The sequence below is a fragment of the Sinocyclocheilus rhinocerous genome, unplaced genomic scaffold, assembly GCF_001515625.1.
Source record: "Sinocyclocheilus rhinocerous isolate Xijiao unplaced genomic scaffold, SAMN03320098_v1.1 scaffold3040, whole genome shotgun sequence".
NCBI classification, from domain to species: Eukaryota; Metazoa; Chordata; class Actinopteri; order Cypriniformes; family Cyprinidae; genus Sinocyclocheilus; species Sinocyclocheilus rhinocerous.
In genome coordinates this window covers 327,548-347,909 of record NW_015656614.1, presented here as the reverse complement: position 1 = coordinate 347,909, position 20,362 = coordinate 327,548, and the positions used below count along the sequence as shown (strand labels likewise).

Below are 20,362 nucleotides of genomic sequence, written 5' to 3'. Positions count from 1 at the left end.
TAACAATTTTTTAGTTCCGTTTTTTTCCACATGAAGGCAGCAGAAGACAAATCTCCTGAAATCCCGATCGGATTCATAGCAATGATCAAACACACATTTATTTTATTACCCTAACATGCAATTCCACCTCAGCAATGTCACATTCAACAATAACATTTCATAACGCTCGGTTTAGAGCGATCCAAAGTGTTTCTGCATTCTTGCTCATGTTTGTTGGGTTATCACTGGACTGAGACGCACCTTGCTCAAATTCAATTAACAACTGCTTTATTGAAGCCCTGGGCTCCTCGTTCACTGTAAATATGGGATTGTTTTGCCTGTCGGAAATAACACACTTGCCTTTAACAAGTCACGCCATTTGAGGAATCCTTTACGTTCATAGCTGAAATAATAAGAAAGAATAATGACAAGCACCATAATGTTAAAAGACAACAATATTACATTTCTTAAAATAGAACCTTTATTATATATAAAAATGCTTTTGATACAAAAATTGTCACAAGTGTGCATTATATGAGGCATTTTTTGTACACAAATCAAAGACATTGGTGGTGCACCGATGAGAAAAAGCTCCTCGGTGTGAGTGGATGGTACGATCCAGACAGATTCAGTCAAACCACTGACCTGCCAAAGTGGTATACAAATCCAAATAAACTCCATTCAGTCACATTCACAATGAACAGTTGAGGGCAATGCAATGAGATCAATAGCCTGAAATATAATCTGCGTCATCTGTTAAACTGGTCTTTGTTGAGTTTTCTAGAATGGCTATTTTATTTCAACTAATATTTGCCTTTAAAGACATTGTTCTATGTCTTTTTGCATGGCTAACAGTAAAAACAAAACTAATGCAATCAGTCTGAGTTAAGAGGAAAACTCATTTTGTATCTTTTTCTACATCTATAATTCTAGTTTTTATGCACATCTAATTAACATAAGTGCTCAATTTGGCAAGAAAAAATATTTCATGATGGTTTTGATCAAACAGACATACATGGCATTTCAATGTGTGCTACAAAACATGTGGTGGTGGTGGTGGTGGTGGGGGGGTAGATCTGAATTTCAAACCAAATTTTCTAAATTGCATTAAAAAAAGCAGTTACCACATTATCATGGTAAAATTAACCACATATACTTGTGTTCAAATCATAGCTTAGTGTTACTGTATTATTATTACTATAATTATTATTTTTCTTTTTTTTTTACAAAACACCTACAATGAGTTCAGTCCACAAGATATGATAAAATCCATGTAGTTCACTACAAAGCAGGTGACTTTCTGCTTTTTAAAGAGATAGTTCACTAATATGAACATTTTTCATCATTTACTCACCCTCATGTCATCTCAAACCCTTATGACCTTCTTTCTTTTGTAGGACATAAAATGAGATATTTAGCAGAATGTCCAAGCTGCTCTACAATGAAAGTGAATGGTGACCATGACTACTAAGTTAATAGCCATCTTCGGAAGACTTGGAATATAGCGCAAAAGTCTCATATGTTGCTTTTTTTGACTGGTCCCCATCCACTTGCACTATGGAAAAGAGCAGCTCGGAAATTCTTCTAAACATCTCCTTCAATGTTTTACAGAAAAAATAAGCCATGCAGGTTTGGAACAAGATTAACATTTTTAGTCAAACTACCCCTTTAAAACGTAAGTCTAAACAAGACCATAATATCTCCTTCAAAGTAATGGCGTTTCACATGTATATTCAGATATGACTAAACACAACCAAAGCTCTTTAGCTATGAGAGATTAATAACAATTTTACAATGGTCTATGGTCAGTTCTCATTATATAAACAAAACATTTTAGCTGGCTGTTTTCATTTGTCATTATTTACAGTAAAAGATGTATGTACAATAGCAGCAAACACACTTTTGGTAAACAGGACAAACCAAACATACGCTTGGAATCGTATCATATTCACATAGAACATAATTAAAACAACATACCGTGGCCATTATGGAAAAAAATAATTATTTACTTAATTACACGTATGTACAACTCCTCCGCAGCGGATGATTTTGGTGTTTTTTTCGACGATTTGGTTTGCATCTAAACTTCTTTTTAAGTGGTATTATGAACTGTCCTGGCACGACCGCTGTACATTTATTCAGATTAAAATATCCAGAAAACCGTTTCCCATCCCTCCCCAAAAAGCTGAAATGTTTCTTGAACAAAGCATGTGGAAAATAAAATTAAATCTTTGTTTCTTCTTTTAAAACTATTTAAAACTATTTACAAAGCGTGGATGTTTGCTGGGTGTCATGAGGAGTCCGTACAGGGCGAGGGGGGCGGGGGGCAGCAGGGGGTTGTGGGGGGTGCGACCCCTCGCATCATATACGGCCTGTGGAGGGCAAACATTCGGAGATCAGTAACTTGAGATGTTGGACCTATCTATCCATCCAGTCATCCTGTCTGTCATCTATTCAGGCATCCTTTTATCTATCTATGCAATTATTCAACTATCCATCCATAAATCAACATATCTATCCTAACATACCAAACATTTGAGCTAGCTACCTACCTATCTATCTATCAGCAATTGTACCCTACCTTACCAGATATTTGAGCCATCTACCTACCTACCAGCATATCTATCATACCTCATTAGATATTTAAGCTATCTACCTACCTTCCTACCTACCAGCATACCTACCCTACCATTCCAGATATGAGCTGTCTACCTTCCTACATACCTATCTACCTACCTATCAGCATATCTACCCTGCCATACCAGATATTTGAGCTATCTAACTAAAAGCACATCAACATACCTACCCTACCATACCGGACATTTAAGCTATCTACCTTCCTATCTACCTACCTTCCTACCTATCAGCATATCTACACTAACTCTCCAGATTTTTAAGCCACCTACCTATCAGCATATCTACTCTGCCATACCATCTATTTGAGCTATCTCTCTACCTGTCTACCAACCCTTCCTATCCAACCAGCATATCTACCCCACCATACCAGATATTTGAGCTATCTACTTTCCTATGTACCTACCTTCGTACCTATCAGCATATCTACCCTGCCATACCATCTATTTGAGATATCTCTCTACCTGTCTACCAACCCTTCCTATCCAACCAGCATATCTACCCCACCATTCCAGATATGAACTGTCTACCTTCCTACGTACCTATCTACCTACCTATCAGCATATCTACCCTGCCATACCATCTATTTGAGATATCTCTCTACCTGTCTACCAACCCTTCCTATCCAACCAGCATATCTACCCCACCATTCCAGATATGAACTGTCTACCTTCCTACGTACCTATCTACCTACCTATCAGCATATCTACCCTGCCATACCAGATATTTGAGCTATCTAACTAAAAGCACATCAACATACCTACCCTACCATACCGGACATTTGAGCTATCTACCTTCCTATCTACCTACCTATCAGCATATCTACACTAACTCTCCAGATAGTTAAGCTACCTACCTATCAGCATATCTACCCTGCCATACCATCTATTTGAGCTATCTCGCTACCTGTCTACCTGCCCTTCCTACCTACCAGCATATCTACTCCACCATACCAGATATTTGAGCTATCTACCTAAAAGCACATCAACATACCTACCCTACCATACTGGACATTTGAGCTATCTACCTTCCTATCTACCTACCTTCCAGCATATCTACCCTAACTATCCAGATATTTCAGCTACATGCATATCAGCATATCATAGATTAGATTAGACTAGACTAGACTAGACTAGACTAGACTAGACAGGTAGCTCACAAGGTTTTCGGAACAAAGCTAATGTGTTATCATTTTAAAAAATATAATAAACATCTGTGAATTTACCAAACTCCTCTGGTTCCACGTACTCCACCGCGTGGATGCCGGTCAAGTATTGGAGTCGCCCCTGAATGCGGGTCCTCTTCTCTCCGGTCAGCTTGTCCACGCATTCGATCATCTGCTGCTGTTTATCGATCCAGTACAGGTGATCGAACTATCCAGATATTTCAGCTACATGCATATCAGCATATCTACCCTACCATTTCAGATATGAGCTGTCAACCTTCCTACGGACCAATCTACCTAGCATATCTATCCTACCATTACAGATATTTAAGCCATCCATCCAACCATCCACCCACCCATTCATTCATCCATCCATCCATTCATCCATCCAACTGCATATTATCCATCCAATTATCCAATTATCCAGAATCTCTGGATTAAAACACACCTGTAAGACCTGGTTGTCGATGGGCTGTTAGATGAATAAAAGACTTCTGCATTGTAAAGTGAGCGATCTGTTGCTGGCGATGGAGGAGGGTTGAGCATCTATACATAGAAATGTAAAAAAAAAAAAAATTTTAAGGCATAAATATAAAACACAATATAAAATACATCAATGAGCATTTAACTTAAAATATAAACACCTTTTTTCCTACAATGAATTAAACAATAAACAATAACAATAAACTGATAAACAGAATAGTACCTGAGGGTAAAAGGCTCCTTTGGTGCTGGAAGAGCTACTGGATGATGCTCCCGTCACATGGTTCCTGTCGTAGAGAGGTGCCCCACTGCTACTGCTGCCCATGAGACTCACTGAGCTCATCATGGACTTCCCACAGGAAATACCTGCGACACAGCGAGACAGACTCGTCACACACTAAAGACTCATGACAGGCAGAGACATTATTCACCTTAACAGACTGCAGCAGCTATCAAACAGCAGACCTTTACCTGTAAAAGTACCGTGCTGTGAATTTGTGGGTGCGATGAAGTTGAGGGGCACGTGAGGGGTCCCGCTGATGTACTCATGTGGAAAGCCTCCATTAGGGCCCTTGTAATGGCGACACACAACTCTCTGACACACAAAACACATGCCTCCCATCACAAAGACAGAGAGGATGATGCCGATGACGGGGCCGATGGTGCTGGTGTGACGCGGAATGTCGTTAGGGGTCGAAGGGAAATCTGTGAATAAGCCAATCAGGGATAAATATGTCTTGGAGGCAATGTTACATTCAAGTTATGGGATGCACGGTCAAACAACTCGTGCTTTTTTTGGTATGGTAAACTTACCGCAGAAAAGCTCATCAGATTTGTCGGCACAGTCTGCGAAGGAGTCACACTGCTGTTTCTTCAGAATACACTGGTTGTTGCCACACCGGAACTGATTAGGCATGCAAATGGCTAATGGGAAAAAAGCGAGAGGACAGATCAATGACTGACACAACAACTAGTTTATAAAAATCAAGGAAGTGAAAAACGAAGCAGCATAAATTTATGAATGCAAAACATTAGATTCAGTGTTTCCTATAAGAATTTGCTTTTTTTAGAAGACAGTTTTAAAATGTACAACAAAAGTCTAAAACTCAAGTTGTGGATGTGTCTGTAACTATACACTGTCATTTGAACACCAGTCACTAATTTATTTTTTCAAGAGATATACAACAATACAACTGCTTTTCAGCTCAATTCAATTTGGACATAATAAACTGGGGTTCATTAAATGACTCAAGTGAATCATTTGAGCCAGTTCAGTGAGTCTGATCGATTCATTAAATAAGACAGACAGATGAGTCCTGTTTCCGAATCATTTTCATACAACAAACTATTGATTTATTTGCAAAAAGTTTATTTTGAGGACAGCACAATGTTGTGTTGACTATTTAGTACTTTGTGACACCCAGTCTTACTCTCTTATACACAGTGTGTTTCACATTTTTGTACTTCCAAAAAATAAAAAAAGAGAGCTGCTTGTCTGGCTTGTCATGCTCTTTTAGCCATAATATCTAAGAACCAGCAATCCAAGATATTAAATGTTTAATAAAACCCTGTTCAAATATGAATTGCAATTTTTTTTGGCCAAAATGTGCACCTCAAGATTGTGTTTTTTTACAGAATCAGTCACAGGTGGAAATTCTGGTAAATCAGCAGGTTCAAAGTGCGTAACAGTTGGACATACTGTCGCAATCCTGTTCATCAGAGCCGTCCGCGCAGTCGGACTCTCCGTTGCAGCGCAGCTGAGAGTCCACGCATTGGCCTTTGTCGCACTGGAACTGGAGTTCGGAGCAGATGGGGCAGTTCATCTCATCGCTGTGGTCTGCACACTCAGCGATGCCATCACAGCGCCACGCCATGGGGATGCAGTCAATCTCGCCAGTAGCGCAGGTGAACTGCTCACTAGAGCAGGTGGGAGGCTCTGTGGGGGGTTATGGGTAAATATGTGATCAGCACAGATGCATCAAATCCGATTGGTGCATTTTCAGTTACATGCTACAGATACATGCGTGCATATATGTTAAAATGTACCTCCACAGCTGAGCAGATTTTGAAGCAGCACCAGGTGCATGGGACACGAGCAGCGTGGCGTCCCGTCGCCCTTAGCGATGCAGATGTGGGAGCAATCTCCATTGTTACGGGAACAAGGGTGGGATGCTGTTAGAAAGATCAAAGGATAATTCAACTCTTTAAACACAGGAACTCTGAGGCCACATGGTCTTTATGTGAACCAATTTTGACAACATATGATTTTTGCAACTCAACAGGTTAAAACACTCAACTACCAGTGGAAATTCGTTTAGATGTTATTGATTAGCCTGACAATTCATAAAGGTAGCTAAAGAAGAAACTGGGCTCTTTTTATAGGTTTCAAGGCAAGCAAGCAAAATATGCATATTTTTTGCAAACAAAATTATACATACTGTTAAATTACTTAAAAATTAATCTTAAATACATGACTGAATATAATTTAGGATTAAATTTAATATTATAACTAATAATTAATAAACACATTATTTTAAAAACATTTATAGTATAATACAATCATGCATTTACATTTTCATACTAGTAGATCATCATATTATAGCAGTATAGTAAATGACACAAGACATTTCTGTTCTGCCATCCATAAGATAAATAATATAATACATTCTAATTTAAGTTACAATAATTTAATTTAAATGTCATTTAAATATAATTTAATTAATATAATGTATTAATCATATATTTATATTATTGTACTATAGTAGATCATTATATTATAGAAGTATAGTAAGTGACAGAAGAACTTTCTGTTCTGTCATCCATAAAGTAAATAATATAATAAATTCTAATATATGTTATCATTTTAAAAAATATAATAAACATCTGTGAATTTACCAAACTCCTCTGGTTCCACGCCACCCACCGCGTGGATGCCGGTCAAGTATTGGAGTCGCCCCTGAATGCGGGTCCTCTTCTCTCCGGTCAGCTTGTCCACGCATTCGATCATCTGCTGCTGTTTATCGATCCAGTACAGGTGATCGCCCAACACAGTCAGACCGACAGGCTGAAGGATGTTGGAGTCCTGGAGAACGATACGATTGGCCCCTGGGAAGCAAACAAAGAGATCCACAGAGTCATAATTCAGGATTTTCTACTGTGTCATGTTCTAAACCATATCTTTTCAGCCTTTGTGTTGGTCATTTGGCTGCAAAGGGGAGTTCTGTTACGCAAGCAGATTAGCCGTGGCTTAAGGTGTGACCATTTGTCTTATGCTAACATCAAACATCAGAGCTCAGCATCTGGAGAGACTTTGCTTTCTGGCAGCTCATTGGCAATAACAAAGTGATAGAGTGATTTTCAGTGACGAAGGCACTTAAATAACCTCAGAAGAATGAACTAAGTTAAAGTCCATCAAATTCTTCATTAGAGCTTTGTCAATGTATATACCATGTTTAGACAACACAGACTATACTGTTTTGATTAGTTTAGACTAGATGGTATTGATAATATGCAGCATAAGTATAGACCGTGCCTGGCCTGCGCTCTCTGTCTGTATTTGTTTGGTTTCCATAGCTCTGTCATTTGACATGTTTAGAAGATCAAATCTCATTGGAGAGGTCAGAAACTTGTCCTTGTTTCACATGGTGTTCCAGAATACTGCAGAACTGATTGCAATCAATTTGCCCACGGGCGATACAATACAAGACAAGAAACAAAAACATTCTGAACATGAGATTCAGTGACATGTATGGCTACTTGACGAGTGAAAAGACCTAATCTTCCTGACATCAAAATTCATCTTCAAAATAAATGATTAACATTGAGTTGTATGGGAACATTTCGTTTTTCAAGTCTTAAAATCATGACATTTTGGTACAATATTAAAAGCAACACAATGTTCGTTATTATAATTGTACAGATCTATTTTACATTACTTTTGTGTAAAAATAACTCATTTTATTTTTAAAACTCAAAGTTCACAAATTGTTATGCTGATAATTAGGAATGCACAATATATTATTTTACCATTATTCATACACCATTATAATATTCATTAATATTTTGAATTAGCTTTTATTTTAACATTTTAATTGTCATTTTTAATTTATTTTTAATTTTTTATGTGCTTTTGCCATTTTTATTTTTAAATATTTTAAAATATTTCAGTTTTAGTAATTTTTGTACTTCAACTTTATTTCCGTTAGTAGCAAAAGCAAAATTTCAAAAGTTTTTATTTGTTTTTAAGTTTGATCTAATATTTTAGTTACGAAATTAATGAAAATTATTTTTAAAAGTTTTAGTTTTAGTTACAATAACAACACTGATTGGCACCATATTAGTTATGGATATATATATATGGATATGTTATGGATATTTACAGTCATTTTGCATGTTCATTTCCCCTATTTGTACATTTAGGAATAGAAGCATTTTCCCCTGTGGACTTTAAAATCCCCCAGTGTATTTTTAAAAATAAGTAATCATACCTTTTGATATACATTCTATATATTCAATGTATTAGATGACGTTCTCAATTCAGGTTCACATTTAACTACCATATATACACCATTAGATATGCATGCAAAAATATAGTAGTATTTACCAGACAGGTCACTGCTCTCAATCCGTTTCAGGTCCGCGTCCACCCAGAACAGTTTGCCCAACTTGTTGTCCAAAGCCAGTGCCACAGGGCGGATCAAACCGGTTGTGAAAAGGGATTCACGCTCCGTCCCATCCAAAGACGCACCTTCGATTTTAGCCGAACGATCCTGGACAGTAGTGAAATACATGTAGCTGTAGGGAAAAAAAGAGGTTTGGACGTTACATACCATTTTCCTAATAAATAAAAAAATTTAGTAAAAATGTGACAAAAATGTGGGGCAAAGTGACTTTAATTGGATTATACAAACATCTTTCAAGATCTTTCAACATTTAATGAAAGTGTTTGTAGTAATTTATGTTATTGCATTGCATAACAAACACATGATCTGTAGGAATGTATAAACACTCATTTGTTGAACAGAGGGAACAACTTTGATGGGGGCATGTTGTTTTGACTGTGTGGGAGAATTGGTGTATATCTTCACACATCCCAAAAGCCCTTTAGTCCTAATGTTATGTCTAGACTAGTTTGTGATAACTTTCAAAGGTGTGTTTGCTCCTTTTGTTTTCAGACACTGTCTGGGAAACCCACAATTTGCATCTGTTAGCAATTTTGTTTGGATGAAAAAAACAGAATGCCGATATTGATATCGTAGAGTACAGTGCTTGATTGTCTTTAAAAATGAGACAATCAAAACTGAAACTATCACCGCAACAAAGCAAACCACTTAAAAAAAACCCAGTTACTTCCTTTGGGAAAAGTTTGGAGGATTTACATTATATGTGATGCATTTCCAATGTTAAGATGTGAACAGAAGAAATGAATAAACCTCAAAATTGGTTTGGCTGATGGATCTGAAGATGCCTTCTCTGAGTCAGAGTACTATGGAGTGTTATGTACTCGTTCAATGTCTGCCAATGTCTGACTTAAGCGTGGGGAATGTAGCATATTGTGTATTAAATTTCCCACCTGCAACGTTAAACAAATCCTTATGTGAACATCTTTCAAGATGTTTTGATCCTCAACGATCTGAAAATCGAGATAAAAGCAATGCTTCGTCAGTTTCACGAGATTTTGAGGTTGTCGGATTTGACGGCATTTTGGATCCAAATCTAACGACTACTTATGCGTGAAGTAAACAAACAAACTTTTAGAGAGGATCAATTCAAGATATTGACCAGAACAAATCAGGCACACCGAATGAAGAGGTAATCATGTGAATTAGAAACTAAATCACACGAAAATTTCTTTAATCTATCATTTTTCTCGAAGTGAATATAAAACTAAAACTTTGTTAATTGAAAATGTTAAAATAAAATATTAGATGAAAGCCTTAAACTTAAAATAATTAGAAATTGTATAAAATGGTTATGGTTTTTGTGCCATAATTTGTCTGTCCTGCCACTCTTACGGGAGAAGTCCCCTCCACCCAACTCATTCGAGGCTGTGAGGGTGAGACGTGAATAGAAAACTCACTGATGACGGTCACACTAACAAAGGGACACACAATTACAGTGCATGCAGCCAACGCCTGCGAATGGTCGACTCGCTAGTTAGAGCCGCAGCACGGGGACCACAGAGGGCCATCTGTTCTACATATCTGGCTATTGGAGAGGCCTGGATGGAATCAAGAGTTTTCCTACAATATGAAAGAAATGGCGAAGTGCCCCATCATTAGAGTATCCAATTCAGTGCCGTAATTTCAAGTCAGCCGGCCATAAATCAATAAACATTTGATAAGGTGCTGTTACGTTTATGGAAAGGAGCCAAACCAAAGTTGAATAATAAAATCTGGCCCTGAGGTTATGGATGAACAGTTAAATTTAATGCAAGTTGTAATGATAATGACATGCCCTATATTTTATTTTGCTAATTAATGATCGTACCCTTTCTCAGCATTCACCACGATAGCGCGAGGCTTGTCCACGTCATCCTTCAGGACCTCCCCAATCACATGGCCGTTCATGCGATGGATGTTGATGGTGTTGGTGGTCTCGCAGGTCCAGTAGACGGTGCGACTGTAGGGGTCCAGACTCAAGTCATGAGGCTGCTTTGGGTGGAGGTTAGTTGGGGTCATCACTGTGGACTCCTGGATAATTCAGACCAATTTAAATTAGAACTGCTAATATATAATTACATATGCTGAATAATTAATCAAATTAACCACAAATAATTCATTTATCATATCATATTACATCACATAATAATAATTTTATGAAAATAATGTGAAAATAATTTCATGATCAGAAATTAAGAAATGGTTTTAAATATAAAATATTTAAATTATTTATTCAAATAAATAATAATAATAATAATTATTATTATTATTAATATAATACTATAATATTATTATTAAGAATAATTATTATTATCAAGATGATTATAATAATAATGTCAGCATATAATTATATGCTGAATAATTAAGCACTACTAATTAAAGAATGAGGAAAATGACGATAATACAAAAAGTGGGTCAGTTATTACTAAGAAATTATTATTATTATTATTATTATTATTATTATGTTGATAATAGCAAATATTGGTCCACTGATCCACTTTTTGCATTTTCTTAATTTTGTAATAGTACTACTAATAAAAATATATTCTTCAAATAATATTCAATTAAATAACAATAAATATAGTATAAATATTTAATAATAGATATAGTGAGTATACTGTTATGATCAAGTAACATCAACATTGTTTGACTGAACAGTCACCTGACTGCCATCGTCTCGGGCACTGCGGATGTTTTGTCGGCCATCCACCCAGTAGACCAGGCGTTCCAGAGGGTCGAAGCTGATGGCGCGCAAGTTCTTCGTAACGTGGATGGGTAGAATCATGTCTGGACTCTGTTCTCCCAGCACCATTCGACTGATGGAGCTCTTCTGGCTGAAGAGCAGGAAGCTAGAGGGTGCTGTTGAGCAAAACAAGAGGAAGGCGAGAATAAGGGATCCAAACAAAGTTATAGGAGCACAGGTCAACAATGGACATTTTTTTTGCCAGCTCCATTCCTCTGATCAGAAGGTGAAGGTCAGCTAAATGCAATCATACGAACTAAACGCAATCAGCCTTTCCCTCCAGGCTATGAAAGGATGAAAAAACAAGAGGGAGTAAAAACACAAGTAGAAACACAGCGTTGCCAAGACCTCTGCACTCTTGGCCAACCGCTCTCACCGTGCTCCCTGGCGTGCTTGTTTAATCCAAGTTCTAAGCTTATAAGGAATTAAATGCATATGACTGAGTTTTGAATGGCCGGGAGCCATTGTTTTCTAATGCCATTTCAATCTGCCAACTGCATCTTAAAACCCATGACTCACTTTTATGTCGTTAAAACCCAGTGAACTTTATGGGACTCACTATATGGGAGACTATAGATTACTTTACCCCTGATGGCTGCTAAAATCTCCAAACAGTGCATTTTAATTGGGGTTCAGCAATAAGAACAATATTATGAAATAATAATAATAATCATTAGTAGTAGTAGTAGTAGTATAAAGCATAAACATTCTATATATGTTTATACAACAGTAGTAATAATAGTAAATATAATATTTATAATATTTATTTACATATAAATGTAAATTATATATATAATAATAGTAATAATAACATTATTATACTACATATAAACACTAACAAATATATTATTATAATATATATATAAACATTCAACATATAATAATTATCATTATTATTAGCAGTACATATCTGAACATTTTATATAATAATAATTATAATAACATTTATTATGATTATTATAATCATTATTGATTTATTATTATTATTTTTATTAATTAATTAAAAATATTTAATAATATTGTCCTTGTTGTTGAACCCTGATTACATAAATTGTAAACAATTCTAATTATTATTACAATTATTATTACTAATACATTCTGTAAAAAATATTGTCAGGGAAAATAAAATCTATATTACCTGCTCATATCGGCAAGAAGATTATTTATTTATTTATTTATTTTTTACTGTTGAGCCATAAAATAATTAGAAGCCAAAGGAGGAACAATGGTACAAAATGTAGCGACTCTGAACACATTCTCTTCTAAAACCCTCTACACCAAAACTCACAGCTGCAGTTGCGTCCGTTTGCCTCTAGGGTGTAGTGGGAAGCGCAGCGGCACTGGGCTCCAGAAGGTGATGCTAGACAGAGGTGGGCGCAGTGGCCGTTGTTCTGCGAACACTCGTTGGCGCCGTCTTGTCTGGAGGAGTGGAAAACCAGGATGTCCATGACATACTCCAGGTGCCCTTGTACCACCGTTCGGTTCAAGCCACTGCGTTTGTCTGCCCGCTCGATGCTGCGCAGGTTCCAGTCAGTCCAGTAGATGTAATCGCGATACTGGGTCAAGCCAAAAGGATGAGGAAGATCGTCGGCCACTATCTCTCTCTGCAAACCTAAGGACGATAAACAATGCTTTTAGTTGATTAAAGTTGGTTGGAGGGTCTAATATTGTATGGTTTAAGAGGCATTTCTGATGATTGTGGGATTTTTAAAACCTATGAATTGTCACCTTGCATGTTTGTTGACTCAATCATGCAGGTGTCCAGGTCTGTCCAGTAGAGCCGCTGATCAATGAAGTCAATTGTGAGTCCATTGGCTCGGCCCACTTTGTCCACCAAAGTCACAATGTTACTGCCGTCCATGTGAGCTCGAGCTATCCTGGGTCGACCTCCCCATTCGGTCCAGTACATGTACCTGCAAACACAAAACATTTACATTTATAAACTAACTACATGTACTATTAATTTATTAGTCATTTTTATTTGTTATATAATTAATATAATAATATTTATTAATCATACATTAAAACATTTAATTATTCATAATTAATAACAAATAAAGAAATCATAAAAAAGTCTATTTGATTCTAAAGTTAATTTATAAATAAATTAACATATATAACATATACATAAACATATAGTGCATGAATGAACGACAAATGAATGTTTAATCCAGACAAAGAAAAAATGAAAATAAAAAAAAAATACAATAAAAAATAATACACTATTTATTTATTAGTCATTTTATTTGCTATGTAATTAATTTAGTTATTATATTATATGAATTAACCATACATTAATACATATTCAATAAATAAGCATTAATAACATATAAAAATGATAATAAAAATAGACACTGAAGTTATTAATATTTATACAAAATAATATATATATATATATATATATATATTTATAAATAAACTAATTTATAAAATACAATGAATAAATTGTCTAGCTACAGCAAATTAAATATTTTTATTTGCTATATAATTATTAATATAACATTAATTATATTGATTAATCATATTAATTAATAAATAATTAATAAAATATTTATTAATCATACATTAAAACATTTAATTATTCATAATTAATAACAAATAAAGAAATCATAAAAAAGTCTATTTGATTCTAAAGTTAATTTATAAATAAATTAACATATATAACATATACATAAACATATAGTGCATGAATGAACGACAAATGAATGTTTAATCCAGACAAAGAAAAAATGAAAATAAAAAAAAAATACAATAAAAAATAATACACTATTTATTTATTAGTCATTTTATTTGCTATGTAATTAATTTAGTTATTATATTATATGAATTAACCATACATTAATACATATTCAATAAATAAGCATTAATAACATATAAAAATGATAATAAAATCATATTAATTAATAAACATTTAATTAATAATCATTAATAACAAAAATAGATAAAATGTTGCTTGATACTAAAGTTATTATAATATTTATACATAATACTTAAAAACAATAATATTCATATGTATTAGTTTATAAATTAATTAATTTGTAAAAAAAAAAAAGAAAAAGAAATAAATGTTTAGTCTAGCTACAGCAAAAGCTTGTTGGCTGAGCTGCCAATGTTAAACAATGCAAATATTACTTTTCCCTCCATCGGGTGCGCAAGCAGTGAAAAGCACACCTAACCAACCCCTCAGCCCACTCAATACACCACTGGGCTAAGAGTCAACTGAGTCAACACCTCTCATTGTTAAGGTGATAAGAGACAATGCTGAAGAATGCGTTGGCTAATAGAGGCAGTCGTGCCTCAGAAGCCACAGGAATGCCTGCTGGGCGCTGGAGGACATGACTTCACTCCTCTGAGCCACATGCAGGGGCTGCAGCATGTTGGCACTTGTCTTCTGCCACACATACAACTTGATGCCCCGAGGAAGCACTGTAATACCAATGGGTGAGTCTGTGTTTGAGTATGTGGGCGTTAAATCAGATATTTAACTAGTGGTAATCTATTAGCAAACTTCCAGAGGGCTACAAAATGTAGGAAGCCTACGGTTAACCAAAACACAAGCAGATGGGTGAAGATGTGAACACTATACAGTGCACATGCAACATGGTTAAAGTGATATACAATGAATCTAAGGGTGAAATTGTAGCTAAAGGAGTCAAGAGTCAGAGCAGGACAGACTTTAAAGCTAGTGTTCCTACCCATTGGCAGGATCCAGGGCAAGAGAGCGAGGGTTATCCAGGTCTTTGCAGACCAGCACTTGTCGGTACTGGCCATCCAGACGGGCCACTTCAATACGGTTGGTGCCTGTATCAGCCCAGTAGAGGTTTCGACCCATCCAGTCCACAGCCATACCCTCAGGATAGTCCAGGCCAAACTCAATGACCGGTTCAACCGAACTGCCATTCATAAAGGCTCTGCTGATAGTCTAAACAAAAAAGTCATCAAGGAAGTGGCTAAATACTAATGCTAAAAGCATTAATAACAGGCAATTCTTTGTAAAATATATACACACCCACCCGCAATCATGCAAAATTCGAAAAAAGCCCAAAAGGCTATTTTTGAGCTTTTAAGAACTAAGCTAGCTGCTACATGCTAATGCTAAAACAAAGTACTACTCATTTATTAGTCATTTGAAAATGTATGTTAAATAATTAATATAATTATTTACATTTGTAAGAATAATTATGAATGATATTTATTAACTGATAAATAAATGTATTCCTTATTAATTAATAAACTTTAACATTAAATAAGCTGCAAATAGAAATAGTCATTATTTGCTAATGAAGTTACTCATATTTACATATAATATTAGGAAATAATATTAATATTCTATATTTATCAATACATTTTAAAAAACTGGATGAATGAATGAATGAATGAATGTTTAATCTAATTAATAACAGGAAATTAATCATAAAACGATGTTTTGAATGTTTGTTTTCAATAAGTGTTGTTTAAGCTAGAGGGTTTAGTATAAGTATCTTCTACAATAACTATATTCTTTGTAACCATTTTTTATCAAAGAAGATTATTAAATATATGTTAAAATTTTAAGATACTAAACTTCTATTATTAAATAATACTTGATTATCATATTATAATGCTTGACTGACTGATATTAAGCGTTTACTTTCAGATATTTAAAAAGCTGTACCATTTTACAAACATTATATAAGTAGAGGGTTGTTTTAGAACATATTTTAAACGGTTTTCTTGTCTCAGTAGCATATAAGAACAGCGCAGAATTTACATGCTGGTTCGAGATGATTTATGCTAGTTAGTGCTGGTTTAGCTGGTGGATTAGTGTTGCCATACTGTTCACCCGCACAATGTTTCTAAACACCTTCTTATAACCATTCTTACTGTTTTACAAGGAAAGACAATGTTATCTTAAAACTGCAATACAAATGTAATCATCTCAACATTGAAAAAGACAGGCTGCTTTAGATCTTTTGAGGTGAAACATCTTGGATTTCTTTCCCACTGATGTTTTAAATCTGAGCCTAAAAGCTGCTTTGGGTTAGAAGCTGATGGCATTGTTTTATCATCCTCCAGTGCGGAGGTAAAAATCGACAGCTAAACTTTTCATAATCCTTGGTTTACTTTTACTTTGATTTTAACATACAGTCATTCATTCAAAATGTCACAAGAAATCACTCACCTCCACAGCGTTCTTTCTCAACATGAGGTAAGACACATTGAATTACCAAGTTAGAATCATGATGGACACAAAAGTAGTCCATACCTTGGTGATGACGTCGGTCCAGTAGATCCTATTTTCCAAAACATCAAAGTCCAGTGCGGAGACCTCCTTGACCCCGGTGAGCGGGATGGGCACGTCGTTGCTGTTGGTGCCCAGAGAGATGCTGCGTATGTCAGCGCGGTTGGTGAAGAGCAGGAACGCTTCTGGGACCACACAAGTGCGCAGGTCACTCAGCAACTCCAAGCCCATGGGGCAGGAGCAGCTCAGACCTTGAGGCCGATGGAAACACAGGTGACTGCAGCCTCCGTTGTTTTCCGCACAGCCGTTAGTGCCTGAACACACACACAAATGGATCTAATCTATGGATCACCTTCATTGACATGCACTGTTTGAAGTCCTCCTGTTAGTTTTGTGGCAGAAACCATTTTTTAATAACTTAATCTATTTATAAATTAAATATTACATTATATTATTATTAACATTATATTTTTAATAATAATAATATTATTATTTTGTTCATAAGTATGAATAAATTGAAATACATGAATTATTTGTATATAAATGTATGTAAATAAAAAAATAAAAAGAATAAGATATTAAATGCCATCAAATAAGTAATTTTTGATAAAATATCAAATAAAGAATAATAATTTTATTTAGCATATTATATATTATTTTAGTCATTAATTTAGTAAGATTTCAGGGGTATTTAAAATATTTTTTTAAACAATTCAAAGGTGTTCCAGGTTTGACATTTTTTTGTCCAGATTTCTAGAATCAATAAACAGTGAAGGTCACTGGATATGTTAAAGACAGTAATTATCAGCTATACATCATAATATGTAATCATGTAATTAATAAAAAAAAAGTAATTAGTAACTAAAAAAGTAATCTGATGAGGGCTCAACGCTAAGGATTTTTTCTACTGGCACAGTCGGGGGAGTGGTTCAAATTTTTGCTTGCCCTGCCAATAATTTCAAAAAATAAAACTGTTGTTGTTATCATTGTTTTTGACTCATGTTATATTTTATTCTAGTAAATAAGCTTATATGACACAAAAATTTTAGATACCAACAACATTTTACAGAACACAACGCACAAGCTTTAAAAATCGCTTGAATTTTTAAATTAGCAACGCTTAAAAACACATGCAAATGATGAACTTCTGTGACGACACAGCAGTGGCCTGATCGGGCTAGTGACAATTTCGTCAACTGTCCTGAACGTCTTTCATACTGGCTCCGGGAAATTGGGCAGTCCTTATTGTCGAGCCCTGCTGGTTATGAGAATGTAATAGGCCTATAATCTAATTATAAGTACTTAATTTTTGGAATCTGATTATGCAATACACATTACTACACAGTACTGCATATATCACTATCCAGTTTTTCAATGTACCTTTCAGGAGGACCATTAAAACATTTCAGGTCAGAATAGTATTAAAAGTAAAAGATCTTACCAAAGGTTTCTGAGACTTTTGTGGCTTTGAGACCCATGAGGTCAGGGAGCTGCTCGACGATGACCTCACGGGTGGCGTTGGCAATGTGAACTCTTTCGATGCTCCTCCGCTGCCAATCCGTCCAGTAGATATACTCTCCCAGCAGCGCAAAACCAAAAATATGAGGTAGTTTGTCCTCTAGAATGGTCATCCTATTAGTGCCATCCACATTAATGACCTGTGAACAAAAAAATAATTAGGTTTTGTCCCTGGTCAGCATTCACTTTCACCGTATGGAAAAGAGCAGCGTGAACATCTCCTTTTGAGTTCTACAGAAGAAAGAACAGTCATACAATACATTAGAATGAGCAGCTGACAACATTTTGTATTTTTAAATGAACTATCTCTTTAAGAAAACTGTCAACTGTAGGTGGTCAGATCAAACAATTTCAATTAACAGCAGAAAACAGGAAACAAACGAACAAACCAGCCTGGATCTGTTTACGTTTGCCAAACAGCTGTACACCACATGCACCATTGGACAGATCTCCAAATACTCAGATATTTGAACTGCCATAATTGCAGTATCCTAATCCAAACCAGCTAGGATTTCCCAATTGTGGAAAAAAAAATCCCCAACCAAATATGTAACTGCCAAAAGAGTAGCTATTTTAAGTCATTACAGAGTACGCAAGCTTGAGCATGACTCTTTGAATCTCTACGTTTAGTGTTTTTTTTCACTAAAGAAAGGCTACACAATCATTCCTATTTCAGTGAATGTGACAAAATAAGATTCCAGTCTCAAGGGTTGCATTACAGGGAGGAAAATAATGCAAACTGATACAGGGAGTGGAGCCAGGACATGCCTGACTCTTAAAAAAAAAAGAGAGGGAGAAAAGCAAGAGAAAGTGACAGATGGGAGGTTGAAACCAAGTGGGTTGCTGGGAATTGGGTTTGTTTCTGAAAAGGTTGCAATTACCGTTTCTGGAAACCGGCCTGACATTACTACTTCTCTAAATAGATGGCTTTCCATTTTTCACATTTAGCAAATGGGTGTCAGTTGCAGTAAATGCTACCCACCAAATCTAATACATTCTGGAAAAAGCTTGAAACTGGTGAAAAACTGCAACGAAAAACCTCGAAAGCTACCAAGCTTTATCTGAGCTTATTACGAAGGCCCGCAACTGATCGGAGTTCAAAGACTTGTATTTTCTTTCCAATACCAGAAAACAACATTTCAATACTTTATTGAATTAAAGCTACAGTCCGTAAGTTTTGCCTCTTTGTCGCCATCTCTATTTAGAAAACCTGCAATTGCAGCTGTTTGCAGAATTATCTTCCTTGCGTGGGTTGTGAGTCGGCACGGCTCCAGCGCGGATGAATCTAATGTTTTGAGGAGTATGTGTGTGTAGTATTGTCATCTGAACAAGTATGTAACAAGTCTGCCACGTTTGTTCTGACCAACTGAGGAAAAAAAGCATTACAATAAATCGAGCTACCAATGGCGATTTAATCTAAAGATCGGTTAGCTCATATCACATCAAACCATGCAAATGATTATTATTGTTATACTTTATTCTCAAATTATTAATGTTAACAACATCAGCATTGCCTATAGTGTGTATTAGCGTGTAGATTTCAATTTCTGTACAGTCTAACCTCTAATTGTCATACCGTTCGAATTTTATATTAAGAAATTATTGCAGGATCCTCACATGCGATAGCCTAGTAGCCGGGACAACTTCTTTATGTTTACAGACGTGACGTAATGACGCGGCAGCATGCTCGAATTTCCCGCGAAAACCTACCCGGTACCACTCAAATTAGAAAACATTATTATAAGCTAACCGTTGTGAATCGGGCTAAAATAAGGCAATAGTTTTGAACACTGTCTGGTTATGTACTTGCTCAAATATTGATTTCGGATCATTTTTAACAAAAAAAAAAAGTTACAGACTGCAGCTTTAATGTTGATAAAAGCGTTCCATTTTATATATATATATATATATATATGTGAAGAGTTCATTTGCAAAAACAGATAACTCAGTTTTTAACA

At 35.5% G+C, this 20,362-nt stretch overlaps 1 protein-coding gene across 1 annotated transcript in view; it reads right to left on the bottom strand.

The window, feature by feature from the left end:
• Window positions 1-2,269: 2,269 nt before the first annotated feature.
• Window positions 2,270-20,362, bottom strand: part of LOC107720507 (low-density lipoprotein receptor-related protein 5-like) — an 80,603-nt gene continuing 62,510 nt past the window's right edge. The window contains exons 9-24 of the mRNA XM_016528234.1: window positions 18,328-18,544; window positions 16,911-17,200; window positions 15,361-15,587; window positions 13,394-13,578; window positions 12,954-13,277; window positions 11,585-11,781; window positions 10,751-10,953; window positions 8,865-9,055; window positions 7,157-7,366; window positions 6,308-6,433; window positions 5,961-6,197; window positions 5,075-5,185; window positions 4,733-4,966; window positions 4,485-4,627; window positions 4,227-4,324; window positions 2,270-2,351 (exon numbers count right to left, since the gene is read on the bottom strand). Of these exons, the coding sequence (XP_016383720.1) occupies window positions 2,270-2,351; window positions 4,227-4,324; window positions 4,485-4,627; window positions 4,733-4,966; window positions 5,075-5,185; window positions 5,961-6,197; window positions 6,308-6,433; window positions 7,157-7,366; window positions 8,865-9,055; window positions 10,751-10,953; window positions 11,585-11,781; window positions 12,954-13,277; window positions 13,394-13,578; window positions 15,361-15,587; window positions 16,911-17,200; window positions 18,328-18,544 (3,075 nt within the window). The remainder of the gene's footprint in view (window positions 2,352-4,226; window positions 4,325-4,484; window positions 4,628-4,732; window positions 4,967-5,074; window positions 5,186-5,960; window positions 6,198-6,307; window positions 6,434-7,156; window positions 7,367-8,864; window positions 9,056-10,750; window positions 10,954-11,584; window positions 11,782-12,953; window positions 13,278-13,393; window positions 13,579-15,360; window positions 15,588-16,910; window positions 17,201-18,327; window positions 18,545-20,362) is intronic.